Here is a 25,702-nt window from a genome sequence, read left to right as displayed (position 1 = left end):
TTAGAGTTCTTCACTACGAAGCAGATGGTTCTGTACGCTATAAATTGAATTATAGAGACTCATTTAAGGAACTTCCAAGAAAATCTAGAAAATCTTATGTTAAACATACAGAGATAATACCAAAGTTGCACGGTGGTCCTTTGAAGATAAAGAAAACGAAGTTCGACCATTTACAGGCACTTAAAAGTGTTCTTCCAATGGATTATCATGGGTTTTATGACCACCTGAAACATGATTCTTAAAAACATGAAAACGAAATGTATACAGGTGTTTCGTTATGGGACCTTAGTTAAACTATAATTTTCTCTTGACAGTAATATGAAAGTGCCATTTTATTCATTTGAAGTAAAAAGTACTAAATTCATAAATAGTGAATTTAAAGACTGAGAAAGATTGATGTTTCAGTCAATAATGAAGTTAATTAATTTTGTTTGTTTTATTTGTTCAAGTTGAATTTCAAAGTTTTAAAGATTTGAGTGAGTGAGTGCGTGTGCGTCTGTGCGTGTGCGCGTCGCGAGTGTGCGTTCGTACGTGTGCGTGCGTGCGTGCGTATGTGTGTGTGTGTGTGTGTGTGTGTGTGTGAATGCATAAAAAGACTGAGGAAAGTTGATGTTTAATTCAATTGTTATGTCAAAAGTTAACAGTTTATTAACCAACTCTGTTTAATTTGTTCAAGTTAAATATCAATACTTCAAGGTTTCAAGTTGTTAAAAATAAAACAATGTTCATGAAAATGATATTATATTGTTATTCTACTTCTAAATAAATGCACTTCTTTGATTATCCCTTATGGTCAAAATGTCGTATATGCTATTTTTTAAGGTCAAATTGTCGTACACTCTATATGTCAAAACTGATCAAACCAACTCATAAAAATCAATTATATATTAAAACGTACTATTCATGTTACCACTATACAGGAATTGTTTCCACAGAAGGTTCTTTTAGAAAGAAAGAAATCAAAAAAATGTTCCTCCTGAAAAGTAGCAAAAACTGTTATACGAGATTTTGACCCCCCAACGACGATATGATTAAAGAGACAACTGTTTGTTTTTCTATGCCGATTTTAACATATTATTTTGTGAAATCTTGGTGCTCCATCCATATTTACGGGTTTCCGTGACAACTAACCTGTAGATACCAATTTTTCCGCAAGTGACCAACTACTAAACCCACATGATAATTATCATTTCATAAAAAAATTATCATTCAATTAAGATAACAACCACTAAAAAAAGATAATAATTTACTTTTTTTTTAAAAATGCAAAATATACATATAAATTTACACATGTTCACACTATTTCATTAAAAAAACCTATGTAAAGCTTTAATCAAACTGGAACTTTCCCATTTCCTATTCTTGCATTGTTCGATTTACTTTTCACCTGAATTTCGGAATCGTTTGCAAGTTTTAAGGCAAGCCGGGCGCCATCATACTCCTTGGCTTTAGTATAACACAACACACCAATAGTTACTGTAATTGTTCCTAACCCACTAAGGAATGTCACTGGATTTCCAAACACTATCACAGATAACCAGATAAGAAAAGCTCTCTTCACTGTGTTTGCCACACTGTAACAAGAATGAATATTATATTATACCTGTACAATACACAGAACATTTTAGTTTTAATGATGAACATGCTGAATATTTTAAATGGACTTGTCTCACTATCATTTTTGGGACTGTCCATTATCAATTTTAGGGATATCAATTTGAATATTTAAAGTTTGCTAGCCAACAGTATAGAGCCTGGTCAGACTGCACGGATGTGCAGGCTGGCCTGGCTCTATACTGGTGGCAAAGGCTTAACACTTTCGGTTCCAGCACTTTAAGGTTAAAGGCCGTATGGTTAACGTGTTGGACTAGTAATCTAATCATCGCTAGTCGCATGGGTTCAAACCCTGTCAGGGGGGAAGCCCTTGTTTCCGTGAGCAAGAAACTTTACACTCATTGCTCAGTACTGGTTGGTTACAAAAACGGATTCTAAAGTGTACCTATAAGCTAATAGCTTCCTACACAATCAAACTAAAACAAATTCTGTATAAACAAAAATATAACTTTTTTTTAATGATTTTTGATGGGTAATATGGCCCTATATGAATGGCTGTTTGCATATATAACCCAATCTGTTAAGTGATGGTTATATTGTAAACAAACATTTATATACAGCCATATAACCATTTATATAGTTTACAGTAACGTCACTATTATCCAAAGAAAATGAGGGTTAATATGTGCAGTATTACAAAAACATATATCTGCATATAAACATGCATATATTTCCATATAAATTTACTTAATTAAAAGTTTGGGTTTTTTTGGGTTTTTTTTGGTTAGGTTTATTTGGCACCAACACAGTATAAATCATATAATGAAATTCCAGCTTTACTGGTGAAGGAAGACTTCAGGTGCCCCTCTGTGCATTTCAGGCAAGGCAGGCACCTGAGTAGAACAACCTACATTTTGTAATTTAGCTGGATACCTTCAATACATCAAAGAATCCCTGTCTGGGTTCGAACCCACAGCTGTGAGGGGCAAGTTGTTTGAAGTCAACAACCTTAACCACTCAACCAACTGTCCGAAAGATATTATCTGTTGTAAGGAAAGTCTAATTTTGAAAAATCTGGCCTCCAGATTATAATAATTTTGAAAAATCTGGCCCCCATATTATAAAACCATTATCAAACCTCTGTCTAGAATCTGGAGATTTTCATTGGTCAGTTTAAATTTTGTGCTGGTTTCTGACCAATCAAATGTGTGATCTCTAAGTTTAAACTTAAAATACTTCTTTACTATCTCACCCTCAGACCCCCGTCATCAAGAAAAAGCAAAATTACTTACCTATGTGTAACAGGTGATATATATCCCATTAAAACATATGCTGATATACTTTGAAAATGAAAGAACACTCCATTTAATATTAACGCAGTGAGCATTGTCATATCTAATGTTTGTTTAGCGTATGGAAAGTCTATCATAAAGAAACAGGCTGGAATTTGAACTATGACTGATGAAATGCTTGTGAAAAACTGCAACTCTGCCGGTCTGAAATAAAAGAAATGTAAGAAGATATTACTTGTATGTAAATTTGATGATATGAAAATTATCGTCATCAATACATCATAATCAACAACACATTTTCAGTATCATAAATTCATAATAATGATAAACCTAGTGTTAGGGCGAAGGACCTTCATAAAATTTAAAGCAGCATGGCTCCAGATTCATGCATATTTTCATGAAAATTTTAAATTATTACTTGAATCTTAAATCTTTTTACTTGTCCTAGAAGCTTAGGCCATCCTTAAAAAAATGTGTGTTTGCAGTAACCCGACCCAGAATTTTCAAGGTGGGTAGGTAGGTCGATTTTTTTTTTTTTATTGAACTGTACTCCCAAATAAACATGGAATTTCAAAAATGCTGGACAATATATGCTTTGATAATCTGGTAACAATTAATAAACTGATAACTGAATTCTAATTTAATAAGAACTACATTTTATTTCTTCTATTAACCTTTAAAAGAACAAAAACAAAGCACAAGGCATAATTTTCTGATTCAAAAAAAATTTTTTTATCCAGACCATGAAAAAAAAAATTTGAGTAGGGGCAAATTTTGTGAGTCGGTCGCGTTACTGCAAACAAACACTTTTTTAAGGATGGCCTTAGTACATTTCTCAATTTAGATTTTCTTCAAATATTTTGGCTCATCTGGAGGCATGCAGCATTAAAGCCCACTATCAATTAGATTAGATAATTTCAATAAATTCTCTTCAATCGTGTTTCTTCAATGAGGTCAAAAGCACTACTTTCATCAAATTAAAAGGCTATCATCAATGAGGTTTAACTAAACCATCTTCAATGAGGTTAATAAATTATTCTTCAGTGAGGTTGGTTTTACAAACCTCAATAAAGAAAATTTAGAAATTTTCCTTTATTATGCCATAAGAAAGGTAAAAACACACACACAAAAACGACAACAAAAAACAACACACATACACCCAGAAAAATGGAAAAACAACAATAAATTTCTTTCACTGCAGTAAACAAATTTTGTTCAAGGACATTTGTTTATAGTGATCAATATAGCCAATCATGTAAAGTTAAAGTTTTGATTAAACAATGGCAGGTTTGACACGGTAAAGACACTAAATGTCACATTAAAAAAGAAACTACCATTGATAAAACCATAACAGCATGTTTACTTACGTATATCTGTATTTTTCTCCGCTTATGAGCATTTTAGAATATACATTCTGTAAGCTGTGAATAGAAAATGAAAATAACATTACAATAGGTAGGTTACACATCAAATATTCATGGTTTAGAAAATGACAAGATATAACAATGAAAATTGAAAGTTTGCTTGTGTTAATCAATTCCTGCTAATGTATCTAGTTTGGGATGAGGTGTTTTTTTCCACACAAACAGCTGCCAAAAATATCAAACTACTCCAAACTTCACTAAAATTTGGACATGAAGAGACAAGATATATGATCATACATATAAATAAAACATAAAAATCAAGTATAAGGTAGTTTTTCAACTTTTTAAATTTCCTAAATTGAACCAGATTTCTCCTAATACAGCTCTGGGAAAAGACACTAAGGACAACATGATATATATACTTGAGTATGTGGAACCATCAATCTGTCAGTTAACATGATAGCTTAGCTTCCTTTGATGACAAAATAAAGCTATTCCATGTAGTCCAAAAAATCCGTGCATAAAAGGGCTAATTGTGCACCTCTTGTGAAAAGCACGAAACTTGACACAGTTGTTGGTGGCTTTTAAGTTACGAAATACTTTTTTTAACCCTTAATGAGACCAATCACAGTGGCCTTTGCAAAAAGCTTAGATGCCAAGGACCTCAGCTTCTTATTTGATAAGCTGTTTAACAATAACATTTTGTAAACACTAAGAAAATTGGATAAAATTCAGAATAAAGCAAGCAACATTTTTTGCAGATAACATTATTCTGTCCATGTGGGTGTAAATATGATTAATTTTAAATTTTATAATTTCTGAACTTTCAAAGTTATCTTAAAACATGGTCAATAAAATATATGAATGACACTTATAATAAAGAATACTTGTTTAAATAAATATGGAAAATATCTCCAAGAATATAGTGAAATATCTATCATAAAACATATATGAAATTTTGATGGTTCTTCATTTTTTCTCCTAGGAGTGATGAAGAATGAATGATATAAAAAATATTTCACTGAGAAATTTCTTTATTTCATTTGCTGTCAGAAGAAAAAAAACCCTTTTACCATTCTGTAATAAGTGGCTAAAGTTTCCCGAAAATTTCCCTAATTTTAAAAATTTAGTTCGAAACTGAAAAAAGTCCTAGGCCGAACAATGTTTGGAAATAAGAAAAAGATCGAAAAATACCCCAGTATACTCTCGAAATTTTTCATAAAACGATTTTACCGAGGGTTTAAATTTGGTGCCGAATTTTTTTATCGTCTTGTAAATGCCCAACTCCCCTACATATTTTTTAAACGCAACCGCCCCTAATACAACTGGTGGCAAACCTGTCAATAGAGAAGAATGTTCTATTAAGTGTACATTAATAATCAAATAATATTTCCAATTTATCACTTCTTATGCTATAACAAATTTTTTGTTGTTGTTAGTATTTTAGTCATACCTACACTGTGAGACAACTTAAATTCCAGCTGAACTCGTAGAGGAAGACATCAGGTGTCCCTCCCTACATTATTTCAGATGTAAGCGGCCTATAGAGAAAAAACTGGAAGAGTCCTGTAATCTAGCTAGAAAGCTCTCTCACATGAAAAAATCAAAGTCCCTTGCTTGATTAAAAGCCTATAACAGTGAGAGGCAAGCAGTTGAAAGTCAATGACCTTACTCTCTGTACCAGGGAAGCCTAATTACATAATCCATATAAATACATTTATAGAATCACTTCATATATACATATGTACAAGATTAAAATTCATTAATATCCATCAAAATGGCAAAATCCATTGAAAAATCATGTAGGAAATCCTCAGTAAAGTACTCACTGCATACTGGACTGAAAAATGCACTGAAATCCTAGGAAAATCTGTCTAACAATTACCCCACAAAATATCTTACATGGACTTGTCTGTCTCTCATTCTGGACATCACCATAGATCTTTTTTAGGGGAAATTTTTCAAAATAAGTATTGGCTAAATAGCAACCTGTGCAGTAGTTGATCAGACAGCATGGACTTGCCAGCCAATTGAGGCTTGCATGAGTCACACAGACAGATAAGGTTGCCACCAGGAGACTTAGGGTTAAAGATAAAATCATTACTTACCTCATGGACCCTACTACTATCATATTTCTCCAGAAGTTTGGAGGTTTTCCCTCTCTATTAACCGCCTTATAAAATCCTAGAGGTAAATACATCTGTAGAAACCCAAGTGTCGTCGTCATAACCATTTGCATCGCACCTGACAAAAAAAATCATTGAAAATTTCAGACTGCAAAATTATTGAACATTAATTTGTGATGGTACCTAAAACAGCAACACACAATCATGCTACTTCAAGATACAGAATTGAAGTAAATTATCAAGGGGAAAAAATGTACCTATTACTATACATTGTGTATATTTTTGTTTTTATCTTATATGGACACCACAATTTCACGTGTAAGCTTAATCCATAAAACAAACCACTTTATTTCTTTATGTCAGTGAGGTGGTACTATCTTTGGGTTGTTGTTTAATCAAAAGACAAAAGTGAAAGATTTATTTTGCATACAAATAATTACAATAAATTAATCTGTAATAATACTGTATCATAAATAACTATAATGTATATCACCATTAAAGGGACTCCACAGATATTATTTGACATGACAGGACTGGAAATAATTATTCAAGATAAATGTTCAATTTGATATTGGTCAAGACCAATAACCCGTGTGCAAAATTTTAGATAATTCGCTGACTCAGTTTTTCCAGAATACCAGTTTAAACAGTGAAAATTTACCCAAATTGCAAAGTATTGCAATGCTTTTCAATCCAATCGGGCTAACAAAAACGTCATTTCCAATTTATTTCTGATCATGTGTCTTAATTATCTTTGGCATATTTTTCTGTTTTATGTGTCCCAGCTGATTTACGTAAGAAATTAACAATTTTGCTTTTTAGACCTATTACCTTAGTGGAGTTCCTTTAAAATCTTGTAAAGCTATATTAACAACTATTAGGAAAGTCGTAAAAATAACTTATACATACCCAGCATTGTTGGATCGCCACGGAGAGTGGTGAGTATATACTTGTTCAGGAAGAGTGTACAGAAACTGAAGAAATACCACAATACGAGAAATGTCATCGCCCTCGGGTTCATCAAGCCTTTATCTGTGATGTCATCGCTCCGGTTGATGATGATCGATTTTGTCGCGGGAAGGAGTTTTGTGTTGTCCATCAACATGTCGACCCCAGTAAAGTCGCCCGAAGACGACTTTCCCGACTTCATGGCGATAAGTAGGAATACCTCCGATAACAAATCTGTCACTCGCCACTTTACTTTTTTAATCCACCATATCAGTTGCTGGACTTGCCGCATACCTACGTGAAAAATAAACACGATATATTGAAATTTCGGTGTTATCCTAAATATCCTATGAGTTTTATTTACTAATCCAAAACATTTGTATGCCATGCTCGTCAAAACATAACATCTGTTTACATTAACAGTAATAGAAAATGTTTCCAGCCATTCAATATTGTTTAGGTGAATGAAAATCATTAATAACATGAATTAAGCAACATGTAGCTGTTTTATATACAAGTACAAATTTGATTGATTCAGGAAAGTGTAAAAGAAATATTTGTTTCCCCAAAAATACCTATGCTTCTTTTATAATCTTTATTACCCATCACATTTACCCATCAATTTGGCCCTTAAACAAATACTAATTCATTTCAAGTATCTAATTTGTTAATTATCAACATCATCATTATTACCATTTCTTTTCTCTCTTTTTTTGTTTTAACAGGAGAGAAAATTTGTCATTTTTCTCATTTTTAAAACATATAAAATGCACAGTCCTACAATCAGACATTTGATCACAGAAACAGTTTAAAATGATGATCATTCTTTGAAATCATGAAAAAATTGAAAAAATCATTAAGAATTAGATAAGAATGCAATATTTTCTATGTTTTATAAACTTCAATGACGGAAAACATTCACATTTTAATTAGGCTAAAGTATCATTATACCTATCTCAGGGTATATAGTGAGTGAACAGATGAAAGTCAAAATAAGTTTACATTTTGACTTAATTCTTTTCAATTTTATAATTTACTTTGCATGAACAATATATAACTTGTGTGGCCCAAGGAAATTTCTGTAAATATTTATCCAAATTTATCAATAACATTCAATTTATAAAAAGAGTGGGGCAGTCTTTATATATTTCAGGCAAATTTTATCTAAAACATTTTCCAGTATCAAATGTTGGTCAATCACCATTATAACAGTCAATCTTTTGAAATATACAGTCAATTCAGGTGAACTTGAATGAAAAAAAAAAAAAAATGAGCATAATGTCACTTTAAAAACAAAATTTTTAATTCATAAAATATTCTTAAACTAGAACTGCCACTGTTCAGGTTATTAAAAGTATGCCCCTCGCATGCAACATTGACAATTGGGTACAATGAAGTTTCATGTTGATTACATAGTTATGATCTGGACAAGGCTTTAGTTTGATGTTCTTGTTGGGTTTTATGTTATACCAACAAAGTAAAGATTATATGGCGACTTTCCAGCTTTACTGGTGGAGGAAGACCTCAGGTGTCCTTCCCTGTGATATTTCATTCTGGGCATCTGAGTAGACCCACAACATACCAACATATTTCTCACAGTCCCTGTTGGGATTCGAACCTACAGCGGTGAGAGGCAAGTTGTTTGAAGTCAAAGACATTATTATAACCACTCTGCCGTGGACGTCCCAAAAATTTTTTTTGAATAGATGTGCAATCATTCGAAATAGAAAAGAGAAGTAACCATAGTTTTTAAATTAAGGATTATACATTTCTCCTCTATGTGATGTAGCCGTTTCTGATGTAAAAAAAAAACAACAACAAAATAATGCAAAATAAGCATAAGGAAAAATAACTAAGGGCAATAACTCAAGTATAATGCTAATGAAAGTTGTCTCTTGGGCACTACACTCATCCTGAATTAGATCAAGCTAAATATTCTAAGGAATTTCAAGATGATAATACCAGTACTTTCTTAAAAAACAAGATATGTTTGTAAAACATGTATGCCCCCTATCTGCAGCCAGTTAGTCATGTGATAAGGTTATTATGCATGACTTCTGACCCAGTGATCAAACAATTAATAAGGGTTATCAAGTATCTACTGGTCATGACCTTAACCTTTGACCCCTTGACCCAAAACTCAATAGGGGTCATCTGCTGGTCATGACCAATCATCATACAAAGTTTGAAGTTCCTAGGCCTAAGCGTTTTTAGTTAATTGATCGGAAACCGTTTTCACCTACAAGGTCAATGTGACCTTGACCTTTGACCCCTTGACCCAAAATCAATAGGTCATCTGCTGGTCATGACCAATCACCATACCAAGTTTGAAGTTCCTAGGCCTAAGGGTCCTTTAGTTATTGATCGGAAACCGTTTTAACATACAAGGTCAATGTGACCTTGACCTTTGACCCCAAAATCAATAGGGGTCATCTGCTGGTCATGACCAATCACCATGCCAAGTTTGAAGTTCCTAGGCCGAAGCGTTCTTAAGTTATTGATCAGAAACCGTTTTTACTTACAATGTCAATGTGACCTTGACCTTTGGACCCCTTGATCCAAAAATCAATAGGGGTCATCTGCTGGTCACGACCAATCATCATACAAAGTTTGAAGTTCCTAGGCCTAAGCGTTTTTAGTTAATTGATCGAAAACCATTTTTACCTACAAGGTCAATGTGACCTTGACCTTTGACCCTTGACCCAAAATCAACTAGGTCATCTGCTGGTCATGACCAATCACCATACCAAGTTTGAAGTTCCTTAGTTTGAAGGGTTCTTAAGTTATTGATTGTAAGCATTTTTACCTACAAGGTCAATATAACTTGCCCTTGACCCTTAACCCAATATCAATAGGGGTCATCTGCTGGTCATGACCAATCACCATACCAAGTTTGAAGTTCCTAGGCCTAAGGGTTCTTTAGTTATTGATCGGAAACCGTTTTAACCTAAGAGGTCAATGTGACCTTGACCTTTGACCCCTTGACCCCAAAATCAATAGGGGTCATCTACTGATCATATGACCAATCACCATATCAAGTTTGAAGTTCCTAGGCCTAAGGTTCTTTCGTTATTGATCGGAAGGCGTTTTTACCTACAAGGTCAATGTGACCTTGACCTTTGACCCCTTAACCCCAAAATCAATAGGGGTCATCTGCTGGTCATAACCAATCACCATAAAACCAAGTTTGAAGTTCCTAGGCCTAAGGGTTCTTTTGTTATTTGTCAGAAACCGTTTTACCCAAGAGGTCAATGTGACCTTGACCTTTGACCCCTTGACCCCAAAATCAATAGGGGTCATCTACTGATCATGACCAATCACCATACCAAGTTTGAAGTTCCTAGGCCTTAAGGTTCTTTAGTAATTGATCGGAAACCGTTTTTGCTTACAAGGTCAATGTGACCTTGACCTTTGACCCCTTGACCCCAAAATCAATAGGGGTCATCTACTGATCATGACCAATCACCATACCAAGTTTGAAGTTCCTAGGCCTTATGGTTCTTTAGTTATTGATTGGAAACCGTTTTTGCTTACAAGGTCAATGTGACCTTGACCTTTGACCCCTTGACCCCAAAATCAATAGGGGTCATCTACTGGTCATGACCAATCACCATACCAAGTTTGAAGTTCCTAGGCCTAAGGGTTCTTTAGTTATCACTCGGAAACCATTTGGTCTACGGACCGACGGACCGACAGACCGACGGACCGACAAGTGCAAAGCAATATACCCCCTTTTCTTCGAAATGGGGGCATAATCATGTCCTGAACTAAATTCTAGTATAAAAAAAAATACAAAGGGCAATAACTCCAAAATTATGCAAAACTATGCTTGAGTAAAATATTATTTTAAACATAAGTTAAGATGTAAATCAACAATTAAAGACTTATAACTCATAAAGAGAAAATGCATTTCTAATAATGATGTTGTGTACCTTAGAATTATAAACTGAGAACATAATACAAAAGAGTTATTTTTCTTTCTTTCTTTTCTTTAATATTATTGAATAAAATGAAATGATTTCTGGCTAACAATTCAAAACATTTTTACAATTATAAAGTGACATCAAAGAAAATCTCAGTTGACAATCTATATACATTTTACCCTGAGGTATTTGGTGCTACAGACTGACTGGACACAATTTAAATTTTCTCCGAATTTAATTGCCATTGGTTTGGAAATTTTCATAGATGAAAAAAAAAACATGGTCCAGCTATCGCTCTTATGCTAGTTAATATATTTTATGACATTAAGCAAATAAAAAATTTATGAATGCTATTTTAATAACTTCCGCCACACCCCTTACTATCAGTCGATAATCTTAAAGGCAAATTAAAACCTCAGGAATGAAATTTTTTTTCTGAACAAAAAGCAAATATGTGTTTTATAATGTTGTATTAACAGATTAAGAATATAATTATGTAGGATGTAAAATGATTAATTAGAAAATTGTGCTGAATGTGAAAAAAAATGTGATAAAGGTAGTAAAATGTAAGCAAATTCAGTATTTGGATACTAAATCACTATAAGTTATAACTGTACTTATTACAAAAATGCAAAAAAGAAACACAAAATATAGCTCATCTATATGGCATATGAGTGGTTTTTAGGTAGACTGTAACTGAAACCCAAAAAATGCTTTTGAAAAAAAAATAAGTTAACCCCTTTTTTTGGCTTAATGAATGAAGTTAAACCAAGTTTAAAATAACAAAACATGCATTAAATTTAAAAACCTGTTCAATTTCTTTCTTTATTTTGGGATGTTATTTTCATCTATGTTAAATGGATTGTAAATATTTACCAGCATAACTATTTTAATTTTAATAAATACAAAGTTGTAAATCAGAGATTATGTGTTTATTTAAAAATATTATAAAATAGAAACTGTTACCAAATTTATCTTCAAGGTTGGAATTCTAAGCCACACCCCTTCTGTCAAGGTCCAGCAATTATTTGTGAATATTTATACTCTAATATGTTTTACCGATTTAACATGATTTACATCTGTTTATATCTCAAACAGTTTTTACCTTTTCCTCACCGACTGATGATTACTTGACTATAGTAAAGAGTTGATTCATGTTCTTGTTCATTCATCCTTTCTTAGTTTCATCATAAGAGAGTCCACTGTTAATGTCAAAGCCTGCATACTTTTACACAACATACTTTTGGCCAAGACTTTCATTATGGCACATTTAAATATAATGACCTTGACCTACCTCCAACCTCCCCACACCTTGATGACTTTGGTTTTTAAGATTAAATATCTAAAAATATCACTATTATTTAAAAGTCATTAAATGATTGAAATGAAGATACCGTGTTTTAAGGACACTTCGCCTTTTTCTTTTCTTTCCGAATACAAAAAATTCAAACTAATAAAGCCAAAGGCACTAGAAACTAACCAAGATTTTGTATAAATTTACTTTTACATCAATCAATAATTCTGTAATCAATCAATATGTAATACATACATATATCAATACAATATAACATATGATGGGAATGACCCAAACCATGTCAGACCTATTATGGGGAAAAATAAATGAGGTACCCCAGGTGGGGGCCTCAATCCAAGTAGCAAAACAACAAAAAAACAACATAATGAAAAATATCAAAAACAACCATTTGCTTTTTATATCTAAGATTGTTATGAGTGACAAAATCCTTAAATCTTTCAAATTAAAACAAGATTGCATTTGAGAAAAATGCTATGCCACCGCAATAATACAACACTAAATAGTAGTGTAGGAACAGATTTTTTTGTTTCTATACAATTGAAGATTGTCATAATGCATATCTAATTCTTATTATCAGATTAGTGGTTAAATCTATTGTTAACTCAATAAAAGATCAGAGTAGGAATATATCAATGCACTTGAGTCTAGTGAATTTGGTGGTGAAGGTCATATTTCACACAGCCTAAAATTTCATGACTGCATCAAAGGACAACATGTAATACACTTTGTCAAAATCTAGGTCAGCTGATATCAAAGTTCACTTTTAATTTTGACACTAGAGGCAAATTTGAAACAACTTTGGTAGAGTACCTATAGATGATATCATTTCACAAATATTAACAGCTCTAAGCCTTGTACTTCAGACAAATAAGATTTTTTTTGATTTTTTACTATATGTATATATTGAAAATCAATGACCCCGGGCGGGGGCAATTTTGACCCAGGGCTATTATTTGAACATTCTTACTAAGAGGTTCACTTCACAATGTTTCATGCAAAGTATCTAACCTCTAGCATTTGTCAATTGCTAGAAGAAATTTTTTTAAAAGTTTTTACTATAAGTTTTTACTATGTAAAATATGAGGAAAATCCATGACCCCGGGGTGGGGCTGATTTGGACCCCAGGGCTATAAAAAATTGAACAATCTTGGTAGAGGTCTATCAGACAATGCCTTATGCAAAAAATATCTGAGCTCTAGGCCTTTTGGGTCTTTACAAGAAGGTATTTTAAATTTTTACTATATGTACATATAGTGAAAATCCATGACCCCCCAGGGCAGGGCTGATTTTGACCCCAGGGCTTTAATTTGAACAATATTGGTAGAGGTCTACCAGACAATGCCTTATGCAAAATATCTAAGCTCTAGGCCTATGGGTCTTTACAAAAAGGTTTTAATTTAAGTTTTTTAACTATAAATATTATGTGTTATATAGTGAAAATCAATGACCCCGGGGCGGGGCGATTTTGACCCCCAGGGCTTATAATTTGAACAATCTTGGTAGAGGTCTACAGACAATGCCGTTATGCAAAATATCTAAGCTCTAGCCTTTGGGTCTTTACAAGAAGATTTTTTAATTTATTCTTATAATTCCTTTTGGTTGCCATGGCAACAAGATTTCTGCATGGAATTAAATTCTTTTGAACAACTTTGGAAAGCCTTCACCCAAGGATCAATCCTGCCAAAGTTTGGTTGAAATTGCTAGTGGTTTTTCACAAGAAGATTTTTTTTAAGTTCACTATATAACACACACACACACACACACACACACACACACACGAACGAACGAACGAATGAACGAACGAACGAACGAACGAACGAACGAACGAACGAACGCACGCACACACACACACACACACACACACACACAGGTGAATCGCAGATGCTGCGGTGGCATAATAAAAACCCATCAAAAACAAACAAAATGCTGACATTCCTTTATTTTAAATGAGTTTATTTAATGGGAATAGTCTGGCAACCTATCATCTATATTTGGTCACAGCTGGGCGTACATCTTGCCCAAAGCATTCTGTTACATTGAGGACTGCTTTGATGATTTTTATTTTTCTGCCTGATCAACAAAATTATGTGCAACAAAATGAATGTATTTCTCTGTAGCTTGTATCTAAATTAAGATAAAAGCTTTCATCTTGATAAATACATGCAATGCAGGAATAATGAAAATTATTTATTTTGTTATTTATAATAGAACATGACAAATTACTGTGTATTGAATATTGAAAGAATGATGTAAATCAAACTTTAATTAAATCACTGGACAGGCTTGGTTGTTATTGTTGCCAAAATGAATTGCAACTGTGCTTTTTTTTAAATATCAATATGCAATTTTAGATTCATTTTTTTTAAGGAGTAAAAGAGTTGCACCAAATGTTTAAAATACATAAAACAGAAAACTTTAAACTTTGGTTCTTTTTTACCCCATTTTAATATTTTAAAGTATAATTTTTTAAATTTGAAGAAATACCCCAATTAATTTTTAAAATATTTGAGAGAACTTATTTAGTTGGGTTTTAAAATTTAAACAAAAAGTAATAGAAAAGGGCATATGGAATTTTTCCACCTTTACTAAAATTTTTTTGACCTCATTTGGCCCCCCTTTTTAAAAGCTGGAAACCAGAACCATTAACATTCCATTTGCTACTGGTAATTTCCCGAAAATAAAAAATGCAAAGCCCCGGGCGGATTCAAAAGGGGAAAAGGGGAAAAGGCACCCCCCAGGCTTAAATTTAAACCCAAAATTTACCCCTCTAGGCCCATTTAGTTTTGTTTAAATTTCCCAAATCTCAAAAATTTCATAAATTTTGGTCCCCATTTTTGATTTTCCCATACTGTAACATCAAAAATAATACAAATAAAACTAAAAATGTGGTGCATATAAATACTGATATATGCATATAAATTGTCATTTTGAGGCATTATTTTCACTATCTGAACATAATGTATCATAATAATATAATATTGTATATATTTTCACTAAACTGTTGTTGCAAATATTTTCACTTACTGAAACCCTATGCATATTATAAATAACCTTTAGGTTCAGTATACAATGTACTTAACCACCTCTACTTGACTGTGTTTGAGTCTGCTGGTGGCAACAGATGCTATCCACATGACAAGTGCTGGCCAAGATCAGATGACAAAGATCCAGGATCAGAACTGTTTGGTATTCAGTGTCAGTGAGAAAATATTTTAGACTTTTCCTTAATAATGATGAATGGTTTTGTCTAGACTGAAAGATGGACAAGTCCATTTAAGATATTTAGCGTGCCAAAAATTAGAATTAAACTGTTACTGACTATAACAATTGCGTATTTCTTCCATACTGAAACATTTATGTAATATCGTTTAGTGCTAATATAATAATCTAAAGAAACTTAAGTACATTAAATTTTGTTTAAATGCAAACATTTCCTTAACCAAACTTTATGCATATATTTTTTTTGAGGCCATTATGTACATGTTCTACTTAATGGTTACATTATATTTTTTTGTGCCCATGTTATATCTATTGAGTTCTGTAAGTTAAAAAAACAAAATAATTTGGTGGTGCATGTATTTCACCTTTCGCATCATTTTAAGCAAACATTCCCCTTCTTCTTACAATATATAAACAAATACATGTAAACATGGTAAACCTTGAAGCAAAAGACAACTACATTACTTTAATCCTTCCAGATATGACATGGTGCTGCACAGAAATTTTCCAACAGAAAAAAATATGAATTAATCAATTCTTTTTTTTCTTTTTGTATATTGGGGGCAATATGTCCAGTTAATGTCACTTTGAAATTTTTATCAAAATATTTTTAAATTCACCCGTGAAAAATTTTTGTTTACTTATAGATTTTTACCCAGAAACATTTTATATTGGTGCAATATTTTACATTTTAATGTTATTTTAATATCATACTTTAATCTATACCTAATTGGGGGCAATATGTTACTTATAGACTTTGGGAATCTGCAAGTGCTATTATGTTGAAAAGAAAAAAAATTGAGTGTTTCATGATTCACCCCCCCTCACTTAAAATTGTTTCAGAAAATTTTTCCCCCTCCCCCTGCCCTCTCCCCTACCCCCCCCTTTAAAACCCCTTTGCTTCCACTTTGGGAAAAATATAGGCTTTTTGACATCATGAGGCTGAGTAAATTCCTGGAAAAATTCTTGCCCTGGTAAAACAAGCAGATGATAAGTCCCGAACAAAAAAGGTTCTGCATGGCAGTGTGATGACTTACATTAGTAAGCTATATAAACTACTACATGTATTTCAAGCAAGAAAACAAAGCTACATATATAACATTCATCCAGCTTTTTTTATATAGCAGGAAAACATTAACCCTTATCATAAGCTTTTACCCGGCTGTAACCAAAGTGAACTTGGCATACATTTTAGTGCCAGGCAAAACTTCTGGGATGTCACGATGAAAATGCAGTCAGCCAACAGTGTGGTTAGAGCTTGGTCAGGTTTAATATTCATGCTCTATTCAAAAACTTATTAAATTTTCCATGTTGCTCAAACCCGTGACCTGCTTGGAAAACCCCACTAAATGATTATCCCTTTATCTGCCAGCACAGAGCCAGGCCAGATGGCGGCTCCGAAAGTCTGACCAGGCTCTCTTTTAAATTTGGTTTAAAACCAAAATTTAAATTTAAAAATTCAGTTTGTTTATCCCTATAATTTAAAAATTTTGGAATCGTTCCCCAAAAATTGGAATGTTTTGGAAACATGCCCTTTTTCAAAACCTTTTAAAAGGCTGATTTAGGGGGCAAAAATTTACAGCTTACCAAAAAAAATTCCTAATAAATCCCCTTTTCCCCTAAAAAATCCCCCGGGTTTTTGGGAAAAAACCTAAAACCTATCATTTTGGCTAAAACTCATGGGGCAAACCCCAAAATTTTTATTCAAACCCCTTCAGTTATCCTTTTTTATTTTATAGTTAAAACAAAAAAAATGTTTTCATCCGGGAATTTTAAAAACCTTTTAACACTTTTTAAATGTTTTTAAACCAACTTTGTTTAAAACACAAAAATTTATTAACAATGTTTTTTGGGGATTTGGGAAAAAATTGTGTTGAATAATAGCCCTCCTTTTGGAAAAATTTTAGGTCCCAGGGCGTTTAATAGGAATTTTACGATATTTCTCCTGCACTTCCAATGGGATGGGATGGCAGGAGTTAGAAACGATCAGTACATTACAGGATGTTAAGTTAAACCACTTTTGATTTTGTAAAAAAAAATAAACTTACTCAAACTTACTAGAAACTTAAATCCATACAACTTACATAGTTCATACACCAATTTCAAATATAATTCAAAATTGGTGAAAGTGCTCATAATACATTATGTTATATACCAATTTTCCCTATACTGTGTTACAATTGTGCAAATTTTCACTTACAATGCCCCGAATCCTAATAATTTATATAATATATACATGTATATACCACATTAAATATGAGTAATGAGTAAACATTTACTGTAAACAAGTTCTTTATACATGTAACATTAAGTTAAGTAAAGACTAACTAATTAATGGTATGCCCTATATAACGTATGCATAATTATGGTTATTTACTAAACGCTAAATACATCAAAGTTGTTTGTTTGTTTCAAGTGTATAATCATGTTTTATTTATGAAGAAGAGCAGAAATAATGTTTTTACAACTTGTGACATTTAGGCCACATATGTAATAGTTCTTGACAGTGATTCATGATTTGATCAAATACCACACAGTATAGCCTATGGGTCATATGGTGATGTTCCAGCTTTACTAGTGTAAGACAACATCGGGTGCCGTTCCAGGCATTATGTCAGGCACAAACGGGACCTGAGTAGAACCACCAACATTCCATTATCTAACTGGATAGCTGTCTCATATGAATCCAAAGTCCCTGTCGGGATTCGAACCCACAGAAGTGAGGGGTAAGTGATTCGAAGTCAACAACCATAACCACTCCGCAATGGATGCCCCATGAAAAGCCCTTGAAACAAACAAATGTTCATTTTATCTTTACATATTCAGTACATTTTTAATGATTTAACATTTAATTTGATGAAGACTGGTCAGACTGACTTCATGCATGACATCAGTTATGGGCCGGTCAAGAATTTCTTAGCTGCTGACCTTTGACCCCTAAATGCAACCTGGACCTTGGAGCTAGAGGTCTAATAATGCACACACCTTCTCACCATTCCTAACATTTGAGCCAAAATGTTTCAAAATCCCTTGATGTCTGACAGAGCTATGGTTCGGACAAAATTTTTGGATACAAGCACTCACATATTACCTCCCTTTAGTATTCTGAACCAAATTATCTACATTTGGTCCTTTTTTTTTTGCTATCTCTATTTAGAGATCTAATTTAGTATAAACATAATAACCAAAGCATTATTGTATTCTAAAATATATTATACAAATAAGCCGTGTCACGACAAAACCAACGTATTGCGTTTGCGACCAGCATGGATCCAGACCATGCCAGCCTGCGCATCCGCGCAGTCTGATCAGGATCCATGCTGTTCGCTATCAGTTTCTCTACTTGTTATAGGGTTTGAAAGCGAACAGCATGGATCCTGATCAGACTGCGCGGATGCGCAGGCTGGTCTGGATCCATGCTGGTCGCAAACCCATTATGTTGGTTTTGTCATGACATGGCTCAAATGTATCATTAAACTTTTTTTAAATAAAACAACTAACAAAAGCAGTGAGGTTTATGCAAATATGAAAGCTGCAATTTATTCTTAAACATTGTTCTACCTAAACAAAGCTTTATAAAAAAAACAAATTCTGTCCCTCTTTCACTTACCTGATCTTTATTCATGAATTTACCTTTAACATCTAAATGAAAGAATAATTCATTTAAACATCACAAGTATTAGTAATTATGTTTCAAATGAAACAACAACAAAAAAATATCCTTAGTAACATTGTTGTAAATGACTTATTATTTAAAATAGGTCTACTATTGTTCAGTAAGTCTACCAGATAGACAGTTAAGGCCAGTGACATCATCAGATAAGGAGTAACTTTTTACAAAACTAAACTTATGTCTCAACTCAGTCTTTTCTCTGATATAAAGATTTATACTAATTATACTAAAGGACTTTGAAAACACACACTTTCAATAAGTGTTCTTTTTTCAAAACAAAAGCAATGAATCACACTTTTAACATTTCTTTTTTTATATATATACTCGTATTTTCAGTTATTAAAGGCACTCCACTTTTTAATATTTTTTAATATTTTCAGTTATTAAAGGCACTCCAATGAGGTTTTTCGACATGACTGGACTGATTATTTTTTTCTCAATATTTGTATACCAATTGACGTAGGATTGAACAACTAACTTATCAACAAACTTTCTGAACATTAATAGTTGTATACTTTGACATTAAAATCATTTTTGTGATGCAAAATGACACCAAAACAATAAGCCTTTTTATGCTTGAACTCAAATCAAATATTGATTTAATTGATTTTAAAATGCATTTCTGCATCAATTTATTTATTACATTTGTATTTTGTTTTCTGGTCAAAATATATAATACAAACATTTTCAAAGTCCTACAGTATATTTCTTCAGTCATTTACAATATAATTCTATACTTCTATAATACATGTACATGTATACTGTATTTCTTATAACAGTTGCTAATCATAATGTCATACATAAAAGCCCCTGCAGTTGATTAAACTACCTCATTAACGTATTCTTCTATGTCTGTAAACATATCAACACAGTAGAAAACACTTAAATAGCACATAAGGTAACATCTTGCAGAAACGCTATTCAGCAAAATGTTTCAATTTAACACCTCAAATGATGACATTCATTTGTGATAAATCAATATCTTACAATATCTTAAATACAAAATGACATTGAATACACAGTTCTAAGGCTCATGAACATTATATTATTTTTTTATAGACTTAAGATTTTTTCTCAAGCTGCAAACTTTTCTTTGAGGCATTTCTAGCAATGAAAATAAATAAGTTAAGAGGATGAGAACATTTTCTAGCATTGAAAACAAAATTAAATGTCTATCTATTTATCTATTTGGTTTTACGCGGGCACACTTACACAATTTAGGTCATATTGCGCCAGAACAGGAAAGATGATTTAGGCTTACATGTAACTCAGGTGTTACAAACTTAAAGCACCAGGGGGTCAAAACACCTCAACTGCTGGAGCTAAGAGATGCATAGACTCCAGTCATTCCAACCCATTTAAGCACCTCATATGAAGGTATCTGCAATTCTGATACTTCAACCTTTAAAGGCAATCGCTCCAGCTGGCACAAGGTGTGGTTTTTTTATTAGAATATGGGCTAATCAATGACAATGTCAATCACACCATGATCTATAATAAATTATTCAGAATATTCATACTGACATGTGCATTATGAATACAACTTATATACAAGTGGTGTAAGGGATGTCTTTTATTTGTAATATCTAACAGCATTTTTAACAGTAAGCAGGTTTATATGGATGACCACACACTATTACCATGCATCTCCCTTTTTAGAAGTGGTGTGCTCATCAAAAGTAACTGTTCATCATGCAGACAACAGTGAAAAATTTAATCACTTCACAATTCATGCTAATAGTATGCAGTCATGAATTCTCTTCTTTTTCTTATTATAATCAATTTCTTATTGAAAGTTAACTGAAGCTTAATCAAGGGGAGATAAGTATGTTAAATATTTCTAAAGCAAATTTATGTTGACTTGTCCTTCTTGATATTTTCCTGATTCATTTCATAAAAAGTCTTACATTTGAAGTTAAAATAACCATTTCCTGCTATTTCACTCAAATGTCACTGTTATAAAATGCTCAAATGAATTTAATCAAAATTATTCATGAATCAAAGTCTAAATAAGTTAGATAACAAGAGCTGTCTGTAGGACAGCATGCTCGACTATTCTAAGTGCTTGATAGTAAAAGAGCCTTGATATTGTTAAATTTTTTAAGTTCACAAAAGGGCTAATTTTTTTTATAAATTCATGTTATAGGCCTTACAGAGAGTCTAATTATACAGAATTGGCTTGACTATTCGGAAGGTAATGTCACAAGGTTTTTTTTATTGAGTATAATAATACTAATTACCTATGAATACATAAATTTGACAGAAAAGGTACAAAGCCTTGTTATTAAGATGTTTTATCAGGTAAATCACTGCTTTATTATTATGAATGCATAAAATTGTCCCAAAAAAGGCACAAACCCTTCAGTAGTTATTGAGATAGCAGCTTACAAGCAAAACTTTACCATGAATTTCTAAGTTGAAAAAGGGGAGAAAAATCAGCCTAAATGCAAGATTGAATTATGGATCTTTGTCAGTGACCTACAATTATGACCCTAAATGCATATGTGAAGTTTTAGATAAATATCTTTAATAGTTATTGAGATATGTAAAACTTGCATGTAAACATTAACCAAGAGACTAAGTAGAAAAGGGGATATGAATCAGCCTTAATGCAAGATAGAGTTATGGAACTTGGTCAGTGACATACAATTATGACCCTCCGATTATGACCCTAAGTGCATGTGTAAAGTTTCAAGTAAATATCTTTGAAGACAGTTAACCTTTAACCAAAATTTTTAAGTTTCATAAGGGGAAAATAATTCTGCAAATATTGCAGACAGAGTTATGCAATTTTGCAAACTGATGTACATTGTTACTATAAATAAGTATTTTAAATTTCAATTGAATATCTCAAGCAATAATTGAGATATTTGACTTTACAAAAAAACTTTAACCAAAATTTCTAAGTTCCAAAGGGGGCATAATTCTGTCAATATGGTAGGCAGAGTTATCCAACTTGTCAATCTGATGTACATTGTTTCTATAAATAAGTATTGTAAGTTTCAATTGAATATCTCAAGCAATAATTGAGATATTTGACTTTACAAAAAACTTTAACCAAAATTTCTAAGTTAAAAAGGGGCATAATTCTGTCAATATTGTAGGCAGAGTTATCAAACTTGTCAATCTGATGTACCTTGTTACTATAAATAAGTATTGTAAGTTTCAATTGAATATCTCAAGTAATAATTGAGATATTTGACTTTACAAAAAACTTTAACCAACGCAGACGCCGACGCCGGGGCGACTACAATAGCTCTCATATTCTTCGAATAGTCGAGCTAAAAATGTTACATCTCAAGAATTAAGTTCTTCATAAATTTTAATTTCATTAAACACAAACAAAAGTATATTCAATTACTTATCATCATACTGAATACAATTGATGTTTCCCCTTGAATTTTTTGTTGTTAAAGAGTCCAAATGACTTACTTTCCAACAGAAATGAGTTCCACACAATAATTATTATACCAAAGGGTAACAATTATCTTTTACTTGAACATAAGGTATCAGCCATACAAAACAGGGTATTTTTCCAGAATTTTGGGAACATGACCCATACCCATGGAATTGGGAATTTCAGCGATGTTTTGTTAAAAACTGGAAAAAAACATGACTTAAATTTTGCAGTAATTAAATGAATGTAAAGAATCACTGTCTAGGATGGCATCTTCAAACATTTTAGCACCATAACAGTGAAGAAGTCCTTATTTTCAAAGATTTTAGAATTTGTTATTCAATACTTTTATTTTGTAACTTTCAATTGGGAATTTTTTCCTGTGGATTGGGAAAATAATACACTATTTTCAATTGGGAATATGACCGAATATCTGCCATGAAATAAGCCAAAAAAATCCCTGCAAAAGGTTGTTCTTACCAAAAAAAATGTATTCTCCATTGACAATTGTCTGGTTGATTACTAGAATTTATAATAACTTGGTACTGATCTAGTGCCTGACTTGAGTAAAGGTGTTTCACCAGACAATATGCTAGTACTCACCTCAAATCAGCTTGACGATCTAATTATGCAACTTGACTGACATTTTAAAAAGGTATTATGGGACTGGTATCATTTCAGGCCTTTTCAAGCAACTTCATTTGGATCATGTGCATGCCAAAAAAAAACTAAAAATGTGTCCATTGGACACGGGTGCCCCCACACTCCACTGTTTTGTCAATCTTATGAATCTTATTTTTTGGGCTACATGTGACACAAGTTGAAAACTAAAAATCTTTTCCTAAGTAAATGGCTTTACAAAAACTGAATAAATCCACAAGCAAACCCCAAGGTGCAAAAGTTAACATGCTGACCATTCTTGCAAACCTTCAGACCTACAGGTCAAATACTTTTGTGCTATGCATGAACAAGTTGAAAATTGCAAATTTATACTAAGTAAAGGGCACAGTGATTTTAACCCTTTCCCCCATGAGCATATTGTGAAAAATGGCCATTTTCACTGAAAAGCCTCCTCTTACAAGTTCAAACTGCTATGAAACTATGAAAAATGCTTCAATACTAATCAAACTTGGCACAAATGTTGACTGGACCATTGCCTTTGTAACGACATGCTCAGTCTTAAATTTTCTGTTACCATGGCAACGAGGGGACATCTCAAAATTGCCAAAAATCACTATTTTGCCTTGATTTTTTCCATCAAAATTTATTTCAAAGTGCTGCAACTTCTCAAGGGATTGAGATAGAGTCAAAGGCTTTTCAGCGTTGGTTACACGTTACCTTATGATCGACCTGGGGTCATTTTTAGCCTCTCACAAGTCCAAAATTTTCTTGGCGATGAGGGGGACTCCGCCCCCCTTCAAACCCCCCAAACAGAAGGGGGCACATCCCCCTTCTGGCAACCCCCTGATGTATCTTTTGGATGGGGGCGGCGCCGAAAAAGTGCTCACTTTTTTTAGCAACATTTCTCAAACGAAAACATGTGTTTGGGGCCCAAATAGGACATTTTTTCACTATTTCAGGCCTAAAAAGGGGGGGGGGGTCGAAAGTGCGTTGTTTCGCGTATATATGAGGTAAAGGGTTAACTCTAGATATACTGGATAAATCCACAAGCGAATCCCCAGGTGCACAACTACACATGCTGACCAACATTCCTGTAAAGTTTCATGACTCTAGGTTAAATACTTTTTAAGCTACATTTGTACGCATAACACAAATTGGAAATTGCAATTTTTTACTAAGTCAAGTGCAATAACTCTGACAAAACATAATAAATACACAAAAGAATTAATATTCTTTTATCATACATCCGTTCAATTGAACACACATTCAACCAAAAAAATCTTTACAGAAAAAAACAATTATAATAAACAACTGGCAACAGTCTACCATTGACATTGTGATTGTCTCATCTACTTTGATGTGACAGATCAATTATCTTACTTAAAGTTAAACTTAAAGCAAATTTGTTTCTAATATTATGGTCAATAAACAAACTTTGAATTTAGGCATCAATACATTGATCTAAGAGTTAAATCTTACAGAGAGAAAAATCTTTCCCCTTGTGCAGTATGTTTCTAAATAGTAATTAGTATTGGTGTACTTTTTTTCATAAAAGTGAAAATATCATAAAGCAACACCAAAATTATTAGTCCTTTATTGAAAGACATCACATTTTCTTTTTTCAAGTTTAACACTTATCGGAAAATGCTCAGTCTTTCCCTAACTGGCTAATTTCCTAAAGCACAAAATGCTTCTCGAGTCGATTTAAATTTACCTGTAAAATCACAACTTAAATGTTATTTATGACAAAAGCAACTGATTGCATAAAAACCGGAAGCCTTTTTTTTCTCAAACACTGTAAAAATATGCAATAATTACTCAAGATGAGTAGTTATTTATCCATTTATCATGAAGTTGACCATGGATATTGGACTACAAAATTGTAGCACTATGTATGTGTAGCTGTTGAAAAATGAAATAGTATGTACATTTAGTTGAAAATAAAGAAACAAAACTATATAGCAATTAACTTAATATTGATTTATGAAAAAAGGAACAACATTATATTAGAACGTCCGAAAATAAACAATAACAAGTCCTACCCGAAAATACTTACACTAAAAACGAGCATGACGTGGCTACCGTTTTTCTGGCAATCCGTTGACTTACGGGAAATAGTCAACCTTTCTATTAATGTATCTGCATCTATTAATACTTTTTCTACTACTATTTTTATCAGCAAGCTCGACTTTTCAATGATAATTGCATTTATTTGGCAAATATTTGACAATGTTGATTGTTTTTCTTTCTCCAAATGTAAGGGCGACAAC

At 32.7% G+C, this 25,702-nt stretch overlaps 1 protein-coding gene across 1 annotated transcript; it reads right to left on the bottom strand.

Annotated features, from left to right (window-relative positions):
- Nucleotides 1-1,031: 1,031 nt before the first annotated feature.
- Nucleotides 1,032-25,702, bottom strand: LOC132743022 (solute carrier family 35 member E2A-like). Its single transcript, XM_060731531.1, has 6 exons — nucleotides 25,489-25,702; nucleotides 7,246-7,578; nucleotides 6,319-6,454; nucleotides 4,214-4,369; nucleotides 2,847-3,050; nucleotides 1,032-1,574 (listed from the first exon to the last, which is right to left on the bottom strand). The coding sequence occupies exons 2-6, from the start codon at nucleotides 7,574-7,576 to the stop codon at nucleotides 1,334-1,336; spliced, it is 1,068 nt and encodes a 355-aa protein (XP_060587514.1). The 5' UTR covers nucleotides 7,577-7,578; nucleotides 25,489-25,702; the 3' UTR covers nucleotides 1,032-1,333.

This window comes from Ruditapes philippinarum, unplaced genomic scaffold (genome assembly GCF_026571515.1).
Source record: "Ruditapes philippinarum isolate M1 unplaced genomic scaffold, ASM2657151v2 ctg2664_1_1_1_1, whole genome shotgun sequence".
Classification (NCBI taxonomy): domain Eukaryota; kingdom Metazoa; phylum Mollusca; class Bivalvia; order Venerida; family Veneridae; genus Ruditapes; species Ruditapes philippinarum.
Note: the sequence above shows the minus strand (reverse complement) of the source record. Positions and strands in the feature narration are given on the sequence as shown.